The sequence below is a fragment of the Oncorhynchus mykiss genome, chromosome 17 (genome assembly GCF_057628025.1).
Source record: "Oncorhynchus mykiss isolate SJ-2025 chromosome 17, ASM5762802v1, whole genome shotgun sequence".
NCBI lineage: Eukaryota > Metazoa > Chordata > Actinopteri > Salmoniformes > Salmonidae > Oncorhynchus > Oncorhynchus mykiss.
Genome location: NC_143038.1, coordinates 12787171 through 12804713, shown reverse-complemented (window position 1 = coordinate 12804713; position 17543 = coordinate 12787171). Strand labels below are relative to the sequence as shown.

Genomic DNA, 17543 nt, shown 5'->3' with positions numbered 1-17543 from the left:
TTGCGGTTGTGCTGCTCCGTGTCCTAATGGCCTATTAGGAATAGGTACTCCTTCATACCTTGAGTGCCTTCAGTGACACTATTTTGCACATTAGTCAGCAAGCTATTAGTGTCGGATGTAATAAATAGATCATTGAAGAGAAAACACACAAACCTATTTTTTTTATCTCTTCCCAGACTCACACACACAAAAAAAACTATTCAGTCACTGTCTTAACTTTGACCATACTCTAGGTCAAAGTGACTGTTGAAATGACTAAGTGGGTGCTGATTTGAACCCATGCTGGAAGACAAAGTCTTGCTTAACGCCAAACTGAGAAATTGAGCCCTCAGTCAATGAACCTATGAACCTGTCCTTCTGTTATGAAACTGCTGATACCAAATAAATTGTTTTGGCTGATACTCGTAATTAAATGTTGAGGGAGTTTATTGAAAGTACATGTTTTTTTATGAGGCCCGAGTTCCATTGGGTTGTAATTCTGAGAAGACTAAGAAAACTGATCAACACTCAAGCATTTCTAACGGACAATGTGGCAATGATGAAGGCAGGAGGAATGCAGAAATGCTATCAACATGAGTGACAACAACATAAGGTGGTATGACCACAATTTACATTGAAGACCTCACGGGCATGACAGCTATGCAGGCCTAAAACTATATTATCTCAGCAAGTGTGGGGGTGGAGGACAAACTGGCACATTGACTGATCAGAGAAGAATGATTCCCCCTTGTCACCGAGACCTACAAGCATGCAGGGATGACTGGCTGAGAATTAAGTGTAACTGAACAGACTCTCAGGGGAGGTGCTGCTCATTCCTTTGAATAAAGAGGAGCATTGTGCACCAAACAGTGCTCGAGGAGGAGCAGAATGATGCTAGACCAGCAACCTAAAACAGCCTACAAAATAGTTCACAAATGATAGCAACATATTATTAAGAATCTTCATAACAGTGGCCTATAAGATTATGGTGCAATATTACAGTGTCATCATTCTTGATTTATTGATTTTAATTCACCACACATTACTAGGCTATACGCTATAAAACGGTAGTTACAACAGCCCCATCCAGTGGTACAGTATCAAAGCTATTGACAAATAACAGTCGTCTCTCAAAACTCATATACAATTTAATATAAAGTTTGAGTCAATTGCCTTTGGATTGCTGAAAACACAAGTAGGTGTTTATATGTTCATCGCAGATTATAAGTGATGTTTTTCTCAGGTGTCGTTTAATAAGAAGATATTTGTGGGTGTTCATCACACATATGGAGATGGAATTTACTTTCAAATAGACTGACGATAAAGGCTATGGGTGGATCGGTTAGGCGGGCTTACTGTAAGACAAAACATATATATTTTCTAAAATGTTACACCCTGCCCTTCCCACCTGTCCTTTTCTCACACGAGAAAGTTAGCTGACAGTCAAGTTGCATGTTGTTTGACAATATCTCATTAAGTCAAAATAAATATTAAACATCATCAAACAATTGCAATGATAGATAACTACATGCTAACGTTACAATGTTAGACAACATGTTTTATACACTTACCTCCTCAACAGTCAGCGGCATGCATATCCTGTACTCCTTAAGCAACATCTTCTTTGATAAGTCTCTTCTTCTTCTTTTTTTTTTTTACAATGTAGCCTGTCTAACAATTTATGACCGCCAAAGCTTTAGCTAATAAAAACGCAGAATTTGGAAATGCATGTGGATTGCCTTGAAAACAGATGACCACTGTGAGTTGTCTTGTCACATCGGAACGAATGGAATCTTAACTAGGAATTTCTCACGAGCAGCGTTCAAAAACTAGCCGCTCCTTTTTTATTTGGGACAGGACGTGGGTAAAAGAAAAGCACAAAACAGGACCTAACTAGGATATGCCCTCACCGAAATACATGAGATTCGATTGAAAATCTGCCAACCAGATGTTGCTTTCAGGAGTGGGCGGTAACAAAACGGTGAAATTGCTTAAACTGCAGCTTTCTCAAACCAAAACAAACAAAAAAACGAGGTTTATCTATATAAAAAAAGAAGCGATGGTCAAGTCTGTCCTTGCTTAGGCTGCTAGGCGAAAATGTGCTGTTCCTCACGCTTCTGTGTTCCTACACATACCAGTCTCCTTTAATAATGCTTAGCTTTATGTTGCGGTGTCCTCTCTTAGGATGTGAAAAAATGTAAGCAAATGCTACGGGCTCTCCCTTTGACTGTCGTTTCTCACTCAATGCAACGACGAGCTACTTTGTCGCTGCCACGGAAACATGCAGCCAACACAAACCACGCGGACAGGAAACAAGGAGCGTGAAAGCAAGCACATCAGAGTTCACTCTCCCTTGCATTGTCTCGGGCTCTATTCAACCCTGAACTATTCTCTTGCCTAGAAAGTGCATGCAACCACGTCAAGAGACTGGGCTACATGAGTCGACTATGCAGCCTGAGTAGCATGTGTTATTTTACCTAGGCCTAATAGCGGTTTTTGATTACTCTTGTGTCCATCATCCATAGACTGCCTGTTCATAGCTCTTTGCCCTGACTTGGCCATAACAGTGTTATAGGCCTTATGACAGAGATGTAGGCACACAAAAAAAATACAGATCAAATAAAATGCTTTTCTTAAAAACCTAGGTTTAATTGGAATTAAATAAATAATAATAACCGATACAAATAATTTACTTAGCCTACAGGCTATTCAACAAAACAATGGTGACAGAATTACCAATAATAATGTCTATAGTATTTTCTCTGGTGTGCAATTTGGTTTCCGCTCAGGTTATGGATGTGTCACCGCAATGATGTCGTGATGATGATGATGTCGCCATTGCACTTGATTCTAAGCAATTTATTGACTTGGCCAAATATTTTGATACGGTAGACCATGAGGGGTCTTTGGCCTGGTTTGCTAACTACCTCTCTCAAAGAGTGCAGTGCATAAAGTCAGAACATCTGCTGTCTCAGCCACTGCCTGTCACCAAGGGTGTACCCCAAGGCTCGATCATAGGCCCCACGCTCTTCTCAATTTACATCAACAATATAGCTCAGGTAGTTGGAAGCTCTCTCATCCATTTATATGCAGATGATAGTCTTATACTCAGCTGGCCCCTCCCCGGATTTTGTGTTAAACGCTCTACAACAAGATTTCTCTGCCCTTAACCTTGTTCTGAATCAAATCAAATGTATTTATATAGCCCTTCGTACACCAGCTGATATCTCAAAGTGCTGTACAGAAACCCAGCCTAAAACCCCAAACAGCAAGCAATGCAGGTGTAGAAGCACGGTGGCTAGGAAAAACTCCCTAGAAACGCCAAAACCTAGGAAGAAACCTAGAGAGGAACCAGGCTATGTGGGGTGGCCAGTCCTCTTCTGGCTGTGCCGGGTGGAGATTATAACAGAACATGGTCAAGATGTTCAAATGTTCATAAATGACCAGCATGGTCGAATAATAATAGGGCAGAACAGTTGAAACTGGAGCAGCAGTACGGTCAGGTGGACTGGGGACTGCAAGGAGTCATCATGTCAGGTAGTCCTGGGGCATGGTCCTAGGGCTCAGGTCAGTTGAAACTGGAGCAGCAGCACGGCCAGGTGGACTGGGGACAGCAAGGAGTCATCATGTCAGGTAGTCCTGGGGCATGGTCCTAGGGCTCAGGTCCTCCGAGAGAGAGAAAGAAAGAGAGAAGGAGAGAATTAGAGAACGCACACTTAGATTCACACAGGACACCGAATAGGACAGGAGAAGTACTCCAGATATAACAAACTGACCCCAGCCCCCCGACATATAAACTACTGCAGCATAAATACTGGAGGCTGAGACAGGAGGGGTCAGGAGACACTGTGGCCCCATCCGAGGACACCCCCGGACAGGGCCAAACAGGAACACTTCCAAAACAAAAGATATATGGTTTGGTAAGAAGAATGCCCCTCTCCCCACAGGTGTGATTACTATCTCTGAGGGTTTAGAGCTTGAGGTAGTCATCTCATACAAGTACTTGGGAGTATGGCTAGACGGCACACTGTCCTTCTCTCAGCACATATCAAAGCTGAAGGCTAACGTTAAATCTAGACCAGGTTTCCTCTATCGTAATCGCTCCTCTTTCACCCCAGCTGCCAACTAACCCTGATTCAGATGACCATCCTACCCATGCTAGATTATGGAGACCTCATTTATAGATCGGCAGGTAAGGGTGCACTCGAGCGGCTAGATATTCTTTACCATTCGCCCATCAGATTTGCCACCAATGCTCCTAAAGGACACATCACTGCACTCTATATTCTTCTGTAAACTGGTCATCTCCTTATACCCGTCGCAAGACCCACTGGTTTATGCTTATTTATAAAACCCTCTTAGGCCTCACTCCCCCCTATCTGAGATATTTACTGCAGCCCTCATCCTTCACATACAACACCCGTTCTGCCAGTCACATTCTGTTAAAGGTCCCCAAAGCACAGACATCCCTGGGTCGCTCGTCTTTTCAGTTCACTGCAGCTAGCGACTGGAACAAGCTGCCACAAACACTCAAGCTGGACAGTTTTATCTCAATCTCTTCATTCAAAGACTCAATCATGGACACTCTTACTGACAGTTGTGGCTGCTTTGCGTGATGTATTGTTGTCTCTGTTGTCTGTGCCCAATAATATTTGTACCCTGTTTTGTGCTGCTACCATGTTGTCTGCTGTCATGTTGTGTTGCTACCATGTTGTTGTCATGTTGTGTTGCTACCATGCTGTGTTGTTATGTGTTGCTGCCATGCTATGTTGTTGTCTTATGTCTCTCTTTATGTAGTGTTGTGTTGTCTCTCTTGTGATGTGTGTTTTGTCCTATATTTTTATTTAATTTATTTTTAATCCCAGCCCCCGTCCCCGCAGGAGACCTTTGAACTTTTGGTAGGCCGTCATTGTAAATAAGAATTTGTTCTTAACTGACTTGCCTAGTTAAATAAAGGATAAATAAACAATTTAAAATAGAGGGCAAACTGATCAAGCAATAAGAATTGAAATAAATGAACCAGTTGCATGTTTCATTAAATATGACTTGGTTTTATGAATCTTTTAGGATTTTATTCCAAGTTCCAATGTCAAAAGGGCTTCGTGACAATTTGGTTCAATGGACAAGAACAATGCCTGTGTCGCAAATGGCACCCCATTCCCTACACACTGCCCAACTTTTGACAAGAGCCCTATGAGCCCTGGTCAAAAGTAGTGCACTATACAGGGGACAGGATGCCCTTTGGGACACAGAAAATAGCTTTTCATGTGATCTAGTCTGTAGTTTGACCAACATTACAATAATGATGTAACTCCAACATTTGAATAAGGTCTGTTTTTTATTAGAAAGGGTATTAGGCTCTATGTCAGATATATGACCTTCTCAACACACACAATAGCCCTGTATGTAGGACTATGGCTACATAAAGATCCAGCTCAGAACAGCACATTCTCAAATGAAGTCATGTTACGCAATACCTGTGGCCCACAATGGACAATGGGCAGGGGTTGGACTCAAGCTCTCACCTGTGTGTTTGATGAGAGTGCTGGATGTGGTTTCATCTTCAGTCTCTCAGTGGATCTCAGATAATTTCAGTTCAGGGTAACAAAGAGTGGATTCATTATGATTTGCATGGTCACACTCACAATTGATTTCTCATTCTCCATATAACTTTAAACCTCATGCTTATAAAAGTGATCAAATGAGTTCTCAGGCAGTCTCTTCTTAGGAAGTTTATTGGAGACACAACTTCATCATAAAGATGACAAGGTTGTTATCGATGGAGGCTTGATCGGTACTGTTGATATTTGCCCTACATTACTTGAATGAGTGCTTTAGGATCCTGTAAATACTTGGATGCCTCTTCAACCCTGTTTTATTCATTATTATTTTCATTATTTCATACTTGGTCTCCTCTCTGAGCTGATACAGGCCATGTTTAATTTTCAAGCTGTTAAGGTTTAGACTGTGTTGGGGTAATCTGATCCTAGGCCAGCGCTTAGTGGCAGCCTCTCCCCGGAGCAGGAAAATCACTGACCTACATGAGTTGTATGTATTTCTCAGGGAAATCTTTCAAAGCAATGAACTGTGGGAATGAAACCAAATATTGAACAGTAATGTCCTAGGGACATCTGCTGGTAAACTAGAGTCAATACATGGAGATTTGGCCTACCCAATTCATTCATTGTTTCAGCCTAGTTGTCAGCAGCAACATGCTGCTAAATTCTTTGTACACCATTCAAATCCAAGGTCCTAATCCAGGCACTTGTCATCTCCCGTATGGACTACTGCAAATCTCTGTTGGCTGAGCTCCCCGCTTTTGCCATCAAACCCCTGCAACTTATCCTGAACGCTGCAGCTCGCCTGGTGTTCAACCTTCCCAAGTTCTCCCGTGTCACCCGGCTCCTCCACACACTCCACTGGCTTCCAGTAGAAGCTTGCATCCACTTCAAGACCCCTTTCTTTACTTGCCTAAGGAGCAGCAAGGGGAACTGCCCCTCCCTACTTTCAGCCAATGCTCAAACCCTACACCTCAAATCGAGCACTCCATTCTGCCACTTCTGGTCTCTTGGCCCTCCCACTCCTATGGGGGTCAGCTCGCGTACAGCCCAGTCAAAGATTTTCTCTGTCCTGGCACACCAATGGTGGAATCAGCAAGTTGCATGGACTGCAATAATAGTGCTTAACATGATTTTTCAATCACTACCTCATCTCTGTACCTCACATATACAATTATCTGTAAGGTCCCTCAGTCGAGCAGTGAATTTCAAGCACAGATTCAACCACATTGCATTGCAAAGAAGGGCACCTATTGGTAGAAGTTATTAATTACACTTTGGATGGTGTATCAATACACCCAGTCACTCCAAAGATAGGCGTCCTTCCCAACTCAGTTGCCGGAGTGGAAGGAAACCGTTCAGGGTTTTCACCATGAGCCAATGGCGACTTTAAAACAGCTACAGAGTTTATTGGCTGGATCAAGGATGGATCAACAACATTGTAGTTACTATACAATATTAACCTAAATGCAGAGTGAAAAAAAAGATTTAGTGGGCTCCTGAGTGGCGCAGCAGTTTAAGGCACTGTATCTCAGTGCGAGAGGCATCACTATGGACCCTGGTTCAACTCCAGGCTGTATCACAACTGACTGTGATTGGGCAGTGCACAATTGGCCCAGAGTAGTTAAATAAAGGTTCAAAGAAATAAATACAAATATGGGGTATTAAATAATATATTTAATCAATTTTGAATTGAGGTTGTAACACAACATAATGTGGAATAAGTCAAGTAGTATGAATACTTTTCAAGCTCAGGAAAGGAACTTAATAAATATATTAATTTAGTGTGAATTATTCACAACATTGTGTCAATAGTGTGAAAGTGGGCAGTACTTTTCAGAATCATACCACAATATGATAGGCTTCCTGAGGCAGGGTTCTCTCTATCCAGTTGGTTTAATAATAATAATAATTCATGACATTTGTAAAGCGCTTTTCATTATACAGAATAATCTCAAAGTGCATAGAGAGTTTTTTCCTGGGCAGGCGGGAAAATATTCTCATTCCACCATGGGTGTAAGCCATTTGCAAAGAAAACACATTCCTCACTATCTCTTCCTCAATGTTTTTCAAACAGGACTGTCTGTGTCTGAAATGGTACTCTATCACCAATAGTGCACAACTGTCTTGAAACTTTGATGGTTGAGTCAATGAGATGAGATTTGGAAGGATGGCCCCGAGACTACATCATCATCATCATCATCATCATCATCGTAAATTAGACCATTTCTTACACAATTAGGTTTACATTCACTTTACTTAAAATCCCTCCTTCACAGACAGGGTTCTTTTTGTTTGTGGTCCACTATTGTAATGCTTAAAAAAAGATACCAGAAAATAATTCTGGAAATTATAACGTTTCAATCTGATCACAGTTTCCCCCCATCAACAACCTATTAATGGCAGCTGAAAAGGTTAAGTTGAGAGAGAAATGCTTTGTGAATAACTAAGTCTTGACTCTCAAAACGCCTGACACAAATAACAATATTTTTTTATGGTCCTTCTCTGGGTCCTTCTGGCAGCCTAGGTGGCCTTTGCAGTTCATTGTGATTGGCCGGTTTTCCTTCACTTCCTGTAGTTTTGACACAACAGCAGCAGGCTAGCAGTTCTTAGCACTTAGCAGACATTTCACTTGTCAATTCGCCGTAGTATTCAACTTACGATGTCGGAAAACATGTCAGCAGAGGTGGAGCGATCAGAAAGATCAGATGGCAAGCTTGTGAAGATGGAGATTGACTACAGTTCAACTGTAGATACACGTCTACCGGAGTGTGCCAAAATGGCAAAAGTAAGTTGAGTATGAATGTGGCCAGCGCTGGCTGAGTCATGGTGCATCACGAATGTTAGCAAAATGGCTAACTTGTTCGCAAATAAAGTGTTTTTCATAATAGGCAACATTGCGGCTCTATTATAACAACGTATCACAAATATTGATTCGGTTTACTTGTAAGTTATATATATTAATTAGTTATTTAGCTAGCTACGGTAATTGTTTTCGTCATGTAGCTTCTCTAGCTACCTACAGACTACTAATACAGTAGCTCTTGGTGTTATGTTATGCTAACCAGCTGCTTGGTCGTTTCAGTCGGATTTTAGAATAATTTATCAACCAACTACTAACGTAGGTACCACAGTTATTGTTTTTCTTAGACCCCTTTACTTTAGCTGTAACTTTAGTATATTTCTAACTAACGTTAGCTAGTGATGTTTCCGTTTTAATCATGTGTCAATGCTGACAGAATGTGTTGTTGACATCTTTGGCTTTCTCAAATCAGACTCTGATCATCAACAACGTTATGGATGATACAGTTTTAATTAGTATTTTTGGTCATCTGTCTTGTAATTTGATCGTGTGTTGTCATTCAATTGATCTTTGTAACGATTGTCTGTCATTTGTCCTGACTGTAAGATGTGTCTCCTGCTCTTTTAGGAAGGTAGGCTGCAGGAGGCCGTTGAAAGCCTCTTGTCGCTGGAGAAGCAAACAAGAACGGTGAGCGTGAATTCATAAATGTATTTCTAATTAAACATCATACCCATTGAGATTAAACTATAATCTCTATGATCGTACTCCTCTGACTAATCACATCGCTATCTTTGTAAGTAACATTGTCCTCTTTCTATCCATCTACACAGGCTTCTGACATGGTGTCAACCTCCAGAATCCTGGTGGCCGTTGTGCAGATGTGCTATGAAGCGAAGGACATGGATGCCCTGAATGAAAACATTATGCTGCTCTCTAAAAGGAGGAGTCAGCTCAAAGGGGTGAGACTTGGGGCTCCTTCTTTGAAGGGATACTAAGGGAAGGTAAAACATTGAGGCAGGGGTGTATTCATTAGCACACGCAGTTGCAAAATGTCTTGCAACAGAAAACGTCTTGCAACGCATCAACCATTTCTATTTGACAAATTAATATAGGTCCCTCCCTATTTTGTTCTGTTTGCCAACATTTGGTTTATTGTGAATACACCCCAGGTATGCACCAGTAGGTTAAGAAAGGTGCTTTACCATTAAAGCAAAGTTTTCTTCATTCATGTAAAGTTTTGCCTGATGTTATCTCTTTGTATATATATATATATATATATATATATATATATATATATATATATATAACCTTTTCTTTTGCTTTGTTTCTCTCTTCTCAGGCTGTTGCTAAGATGGTGCAAGAATGTTACAAGTATGTAGATACCGTGACCGACCTGACCGTTAAGCTGAGACTCATTGACACACTACGCACAGTGACCGCTGGAAAGGTACGTGGTGTCATGAACTTTCTCTGATTATCCTTACTTGGATCATCCTAAAATGACATTAAGATGATACCACCAATCATGCATATTCAGATGGCATAAAACTAAATATTTTACTTTTGTGGGTCCAAGTCATGTCTCCATTCAATTCAAATGCGCTAACGACTTTGTTTCCCTCACTCAGATCTATGTGGAGATTGAGCGAGCCAGGCTGACAAAAACATTGGCAAACATCAAGGAGCAGCATGGCGAGGTCAAAGAGGCCGCAGCAATCCTCCAAGAGCTGCAGGTAAGGGGCTTTCGCAGACATTACTTGGCAGTTTTCACAATTTCTTATAGACTAGGGGTAAGAGGTTTCAACCATCCATGTTGATTGAAGCTATTTGACTTACTGGACTGAATCTTCAGACATGAGCAGAACTCAAACTGGTGGCCAAATCCCCTTCACATCAAATAAAAATCAACCTCATATTCATCTCCAGCACCACCCCAACATCATCATATGTGAGCGTGGTGTGTTTCTATGTTTTGTAGTAAAAAAGAGAGAAGAAGAAGAAAAGTGTTTCCAATGATATCGGTGTGCGTTGTGGGATTTTTAATTTTTTTTAAACCAATTATGAGTAGGCATTGCCTACTAATTGGTGGATGATGTCATTGGAAACACTTATCTTCTCTTCTCTTTTTACTACAAAACATAGAAATGTGCCATTTCACATATGTTGGGGTGGTGCTGGAGATGATGAATATGAAGTTGAAAAATTGTGAAATTTCCCTTTAATCATTTCAGTGAAAGTTGACTGAGACACTAGATTTTATTTTAGATGAATTATGGTGTCTGTAAAGTGTAGCGCACTCCATCAGTATGTCCTTTATTGAGGGCAGAACCACTGCAACAATTGTTCACACACCATTCTTCTTCCGGTCCAGGCTGTGATGTAGCACAGCTGGGCTGTGTTCAGTAGGCACAAAATGGTAGTGGTATTATGAGAAACGTTTTGATACGATGTAACCCAGGGATAGAATAAAACATTCTGCCTCTCACAACATGCACTCTTTCACTCTACAGGTGGAGACATACGGCTCCATGGAGAAGAAAGAGAAGGTGGAGTTCATCCTGGAGCAAATGAGACTGTGCATCGCTGTCAAGGACTACATCCGCACCCAGATCATCAGCAAGAAGATCAACACCAAGTTCTTTACAGAGGATGGCACCGAGGTGAGAGAAGAGAGGAAAGACAAATAATCTGTTCAGGCTGGGTGTTATGATATGGCCTCCCTCCCAAATGGCGCCCTATTCTCTATATAGTGCACTACTTTTGACCAGGACCCATAGGGTCTATGTATTGAATAGGGGGCCATTTGAGACGCAGATATGGTTTTGTTTATAGGGGGGGGGGGGAACTACCTAAACGTTCAATGTTCCAATCAAAACGTTCACTTTTGTTTCCTATTCCTGGAACAGTTTTCTACAGAAAACAATATTTATTTCCTGCAAAATACTGAAATCAGATTTTATTTTTGTCTGTTTGGAAAAAATGACTGTTCGTTTTGGCTGTCTACGCTGCTCCCGATGAAGAAACATACAAGCTGCAATATTATTAACCATTTACGTCACTATTTTTCCATAGGAGTCTAAGCTGAAGTATTACAATCTGATGATCCAAGTAGACCAGCACGAGGGATCCTACTTGTCCATCTGCAAACACTACCGTGCCATCTATGATACCCCCTGCATTCTGGAGGATAGCTCCAAATGGCAACAGGTAAACACTGGTCTCAGAAGACTGTTTTAGGCATCAGGATGATAAGTCTTTTGATATTATTTGATGCCTTTTTAAAGGCACACGCTGTACATTTTGTTTCTGAGAGAAATATTGCTCTGGCAGCAGGACTTAATTGGAGAGGGGTCTTAGCGAGTGGACTGCACACTGATTGGTGTAAATGGAACTAAGATTGGGTCTGCCTTCACGGGGGACTAAGACGTTACAGATTGCACCTTTTAAAATACATAACAATACAACGCTAATGTTCTTTCCTGTTCCAGGCCCTGAAAAGTGTTGTTCTGTATGTGATACTGGCTCCCTACGACAACGAGCAGTCAGACCTGGTGCACAGAATCAACGAAGACAAGAAATTGGAAGAAATACCCAAATACAAGTAAGACATTAAATCACACTATATTCCGGTGCTTTCGTTTCTCCCTCAAATACCAAGAATGTAATCTAGCTTCAATGGTTCATTCCTTACAATCTTCAATGGTATAACACACTATTTCTCATCAGCAATGCCCAAATATTCCTCATCGGAACAATGTAACCTTGAGATGATTCATTCGTGAAAATCTTAGCATTCAATACTGTTTCACAATATTCCTCATCAACCTAGCACGACATCCAATTCTGTAACATAGTAATTAACTATATATTCACCAAGGTACCACATAACCTAGCCAATTCCCAGGGGTGAAACCTAGCTAAGCTACCAAAAGCTTATGCTTGATCTCTGTGGTACGGTGAAACCTAGGCTAAACTCTGGTGCCTCAACTTCATATCATTGTGAGGTGGCGCTATTGCCGTGCTGTGGTTCGTCTCATCCTGGTTTCCCTTTTACCTCTCCCTCAAGGGACCTCCTGAAGCAGTTCACCACCATGGAGCTGATGCGTTGGGCCTCCCTGGTGGAGGATTATGGGAAGGAGCTGAGGGAGGGCTCCCCCGACAGCCCGGCCACCGACGTATTCAACTGCTCAGAGGAGGGCGAGAAGAGGTGGAAGGACCTCAAGAATAGAGTGGTGGAGCACGTAAGTAGTTTATGGAACTGCTTTCATGGAATATCTATAGCTAGAATATCACAATTACTTTAGTGGGATAGTTTGTTTTAGCAAAGGGTCTGTGGTGGCATCCATCGCAAAACTGTCTTTCGTTGGAACATAGTTGCTGAAAAGGATCTGGAAACATCCCTTTCCCATCTAGAATACTTTCATGTAATTGGTATTTTTGATTCCAACTATGTTATGTTCCACCGTTGCTTATTTTTGTGTTTTTCTTAATCTCTTCTTTAGAATATAAGAATTATGGCCAAATATTACACAAGAATCACAATGAAGAGGATGGCTGGCCTCCTGGACCTCTCCATTGATGTAAGCACCACCGATCTACTCTTTGCACCTGTTACATTTTTGTCAGGGGATGGAATACTTACTTAACCCTAATGAATGGAGCCTTAAAGGGTTAGTTTTCCCTCCAAAATAAGGTTGAAACTTCTGTGCCGCTCCATATGATATGATGTGGCTCTGTTCACGTCAGGGGAACTGAACAGGAGTTAACGACTTGGTGAAACTCCACACGATTGTTGCATTTCCATTTCCGTGTGTATTGCACTTGCATTCAATAGCATCTGAGTCACATGATTATGCACAGTGTTGACGTCAAGTTTCAAGTTTTGTTAGTCGTATGTACGGGATACACCGTCCAATGAAATGCTTACGCAAGAACCAAGGACATGGATGGTTCCTGATGTTGTGGGATTATCTCTGGTGTTTACAGAACAACTGGTGCTGTGAGATTAGGAAGCCAGAACTGGCTTAGACAAAGCAATTAGAACAGTAGAGCAAAGGAATGTATGAAAACCTGTATTCTTATTTGAAATATTTGAAGTTCTGTCCCTGTGCTGTATTTGTCTACTAATGTTATGTATTACGTCATGTTTTGTCTGGACCCCAAGAAGAGTAGTTGCTGCTTTAGCAGTAGCTAATGGGGAACCTAATAAAACACAAAATACTAGAATTGTTCGTTGCTTAAAGGTCAAATCGAAGGTAGACTTAGAGATTTGATGTAATGTATAAAGTAAACAGCATAGTGGGTCAATTACCGCAACAACTAAGAGCGTTTAAGTGCAAGGCTAAACCTCTTCCGCTGTTTTGGTCCCGTTGCCGTAACGGCGTGAAGCGAACGCCGCAGATACTGTGTGAGAGCGAGGTCTTTGCATCTCGCTCATCGCAATACCCTAAATGAAATATGTGATTAGTTATTGATGGTTTTTGAAGACACAGGTTCTAGCATCTCTATGTCTTGCAGGAGTCTGAGGAGTTCCTCTCCAACCTGGTGGTGAACAAGACCATCTACGCCAAGGTGGACAGGCTAGCCGGCATCATCAACTTCCAGAGGCCGAAGGACCCCAACGACCTGCTCAACGATTGGTCCCACAAACTGAACTCCCTCATGTCCCTGGTCAACAAAACCACACATCTCATCGCCAAAGAGGAGATGATACACAATCTGCAGTGATGAGGGCCGAGTGCATTGTTTTCATAAAAAAATGTAATGTTCTTCTGAATTTATATTGATGAATGAACCGTTATTCCAATGTCAACTACTCCAATTTTTTGGAATAACAAATACCACATCCCTTTCTGTTTCTTACAGTCAGCAAAGTTGAAGCATTTACAATAAACAAGTCTTACGTTGTTATTATGTCTTGTCCCACTGATATAATGCAAATTACATTGTTTAGAGTGGTCTCCCAAGTTTATCTACTACAATCTGGGCATGTACTTTGTTCTAGAACCTAGACCACAGAGGGGCATACACTGTTAATGTTTTCTCTCCTGTTCCAACTCTCTTTTTCATGTAACCGTCATAAGGGATTTAGTGTTAGAGCATTTGCGTGCAACTTGCTGTATTAAAACATTTACTGTAAGTTCTTGATGTCTTTTTATGTCTACTTCGCAATGTAAACAAACTATTCTCACCTTGCATAATGGATATTATTTTGAGTATTGTAACAGAACATTTGAATATTACAGAGTTGTATGTAACTGTTGTCAGATCAAGTTAAGAATACTTATTTAAAAGCTGTGAAATGCAAACCTGACATGCAGCTTTTTGTTGTTGGTTTGAAAGGTTCTGAATCCTCAGCCATCTAGGGATGACTATAAATGCTACAGCATGCACAGCTGACACTAAATCAAGACTTATTTAGTGAGTTTATGCAAGATGCTGAATGTTTCTACCTTACTGTGTAGTTATATCCACATGAAAATAGAAAAACAGCAGTTATTCAAAAGTAAAGGCATTGAGATGTTATGTAGAAATAATTTAAATGTAGTAATGTATGATTAAACGTTACCTTTCTATTGTTTTAATTATCCAAATCATCCATACGTCAAAATATCTCTGAAAATTGTCCACATAGTGGACAAAATACACGACAGAATGTTTTGTTTGTGCAATACTGTTATATAATTGACAGTGCTCAGCTAGGCAAACACTGGAAACCGGTTTGTGCAATTATCTAGGGAAATATATGAAAACTGGAGTAATGACTTGCTATAAAGGCTGCTTGCTATATGACTAGGTTCGTTGTCCACAATCGTCAAACCCCAACCTACACCAAAAAGACCCAAATCCCCTCAACCTTCAGATGAGCTACATCCCACTATCCTTTGCGATGGGCTGATAAGTGGATCCAAGATGGCGTAGAAAGTAAAGCTAGGTAAGTGTAGACTTCCCATTTTCAGTCCTTTCAGTTGTCTTTTTCAGAGGCAAGGACACCGACTTGACTCCCGTCTGTAACACATTCTGAGAGTAATGAAGGTATAACATTTACGCCGAGACCACAATATAATGTCAATTCACTTCTATACGTCTGAAAACCGAGCCAAAATTACAGGCCCGGGCAATAACGCTAACGCGCTAGGTGTGAATCCATTCTGCATACGTTTTGGTCAGCTTGCTAGCCAGACATTTAGCGATAGCAAGCTAGTTGGTGCCAAAACCAAAGCGATGGGCCCTATTTTGTCTGACGTGCAAACTGCCTTTTCTCACTATGTACTCATGATGAATTCAGCGTCAATAATTATGTTACTTTTTTATATTTATTCTCGTAATGTTGTGCCAATGCAATGGTATTGGCTACCATCGCTCAGTGAGTCTTGAGTCTATCACAATTATTGCTAGCCCTCCTAGCTAGCAACATGTTTTGCCAATCTCATTAATTTGTTTTTAAAGTTAGAAGCAATACATTTCCATGGTTCAAATAACTCCGATATTTAATCATGTCGTTGCACACCGATATGTCGCAATCTGAAAGCTGAATGCCTTGATACAAGCTAATGTGAGCCAACTAGCTAGATCGCGCCTCACGACTATTTCACCGTGGTCCCACCAAACATGATGCGAACGAACGCGGAGCCTGCCACAGCTAGCGGTGCTTCTACGGTGTTGTTTTAGCTAATACCTATGATGGACAAGTAACAAGCTAACGTTAGTGGCTTGCCAACAGACATGGTGCATCTATTATTAACTGACCCGGAATCTCGAAATAGACTGTTTTATATTTGTATTAGTCTATAGGAGTGCCCTTTTTTGGAGCGATCATGCCGAATAGGGCAATGTGTTTTGATCAAACTTGCCGTTAGGTAAGCATCAGCAAACCATAGATGTAGTAACTAGCTATCTAACACAGCCTAAATATCCAAGGTGGTAGTAGAAGACTACTGCTGATGAGACTAATTTTTACCTTGTATTAATGTCGCCCCTTCATTCGTCTTTGCTTATTTGAAATGAGGCGTTTCATTTTACAGTAAAAGTATCATTCATACCACTTCTGGCCATTACTTGCAATCCACATGGTTGTCATTTTGTCATTTTGCCCTTAAAAACGGCCATAGCATGCTCATGTCATGTCTTTGGTTGTCTCAATTTCTTGTATATTGACTGATCCATAATAGTAAACAAGTTAAAGCTAATCGACTTAAGATGCCAAACAAAAAGTGTTGGCCCATATTTTGGTCATCATACCCTGTATTTGCATTAGGTGTTCCAACGTGCTGTGAGGGATATTTCCACTACAGTAGTTGTAGAATTTCCTAACATGCTTTGATTGCTCTGGTAACCTGCCTCTGAACCTTGGCCTTATCTGAGGTATTCCTTAAAATATACTGTTACACACACATTCTGGGGGGTGGCCTTGATGTTGGTTTAGGCTGGTACTATGGGATGACTAAAACAGCCTACCTAAGTAACCTAGCTTATACACATCTTGGTCATGGTGAGCGAATTGAAATGTGATTCACTCTGTGGAAACTCTACGTAAGACACTGAGTGGGGCGTCCACTCGCTTTGCCCAGAGTGGGTGAAAACGTGCTTCATTATGTTAAATACATTTTGCCAAGACAAATCTGATTCTTCATGTTCTGAATTGCTCAGTTGGTCTTTCTCTAACATATCAATAACCTTTCCAAAAAGTCAGAGAATGCTACATGTCTCAAATTCGATATCGATCTTGCCTCTTTTGTCTTATGTCCTCCAGATTCAAGAAGAAAGATGACGAGTTCAACGGTGAGCCTGTCAGTTTGCCTTAATTCTCGCACAGCATCCAGCCTAGCTGATGCAATTCTGTTTGACCACTTTTGTCCTCAGTCAATGATGGTCATTTAACAAAGACTAGCCCCACGTCTGCTAAAGTAGAGGTGGTGTGTAGTAGGCTACTGTCCTTAGATATAACTGCTGGGGCGTAGTGTGTTGTTTCACTATGGAAGAACTATATCAAACCCTGATAAGGAGAAATAGGGCATTTGTTATAAGTTGCTCCTTGGGCCCGGAGGCCTTTTCTGTTTTTAGTGAAAGCAGAGGCTATCTCAAAGAGGGACGACCGTTCACCAGACACTGCATGTCAGGTTTAATTTCAAGCCTCTCCATGTTCCTCCCAATTTCTGGCTTTGTCTAACGTGCATGAAAACAGATTGTTGCCCATCAACTAG

General features: G+C 41.2%; 3 protein-coding genes across 8 annotated transcripts in view; 2 read left to right on the top strand and 1 right to left on the bottom strand.

The window, feature by feature from the left end:
• Positions 1-2466, bottom strand: part of LOC110493710 (cytoplasmic phosphatidylinositol transfer protein 1) — an 89047-nt gene extending 86581 nt beyond the window's left edge. Inside the window, exon 1 of the mRNA XM_036949706.2 lies at positions 1551-2466. Coding sequence (XP_036805601.1) covers positions 1551-1598 — 48 coding nt within the window. The 5' untranslated portion in view covers positions 1599-2466. The remainder of the gene's footprint in view (positions 1-1550) is intronic.
• A 5596-nt stretch (positions 2467-8062) lies between these two features.
• Positions 8063-14475, top strand: LOC110493707 (26S proteasome non-ATPase regulatory subunit 12). The gene is made up of 11 exons (XM_021568124.3): positions 8063-8325; positions 8968-9027; positions 9171-9299; positions 9680-9787; positions 9969-10073; positions 10851-11000; positions 11413-11547; positions 11829-11941; positions 12407-12581; positions 12843-12920; positions 13858-14475. Exons 1-11 carry the CDS (start codon positions 8200-8202, stop codon positions 14065-14067), a joined length of 1389 nt encoding a protein of 462 aa, XP_021423799.1. The 5' UTR covers positions 8063-8199; the 3' UTR covers positions 14068-14475.
• A 534-nt stretch (positions 14476-15009) lies between these two features.
• LOC110493160 (ATP-dependent RNA helicase with zinc finger domain) overlaps positions 15010-17543 on the top strand; it is a 62513-nt gene continuing 59979 nt past the window's right edge. For 2 of the 6 annotated variants that reach the window (XM_090204824.1, XM_036949701.2), the window contains exon 1: positions 15010-15274. The gene's annotated coding sequence lies outside the window, so the exon portion shown is untranslated. Of the gene's footprint in view, positions 15376-17092; positions 17122-17543 lie in introns of all 6 variants that reach the window. The other 4 variants (XM_036949699.2, XM_036949703.2, XM_036949700.2 and 1 more) reach the window with 4 other exon arrangements.

Bases quoted from the DNA above. Each gene is read 5' to 3' on its own strand.
- LOC110493707 (XM_021568124.3), top strand. From the start codon at position 8,200: ATGTCGGAAAACATGTCAGCAGAGGTGGAGCGATCAGAAAGATCAGAT. The intron at 9,300-9,679 runs GTGAGACTTGGG...CTCTCTTCTCAG, and splicing joins GGAGGAGTCAGCTCAAAGGG to GCTGTTGCTAAGATGGTGCA. The intron at 12,582-12,842 runs GTAAGTAGTTTA...TCTCTTCTTTAG, and splicing joins AGAATAGAGTGGTGGAGCAC to AATATAAGAATTATGGCCAA.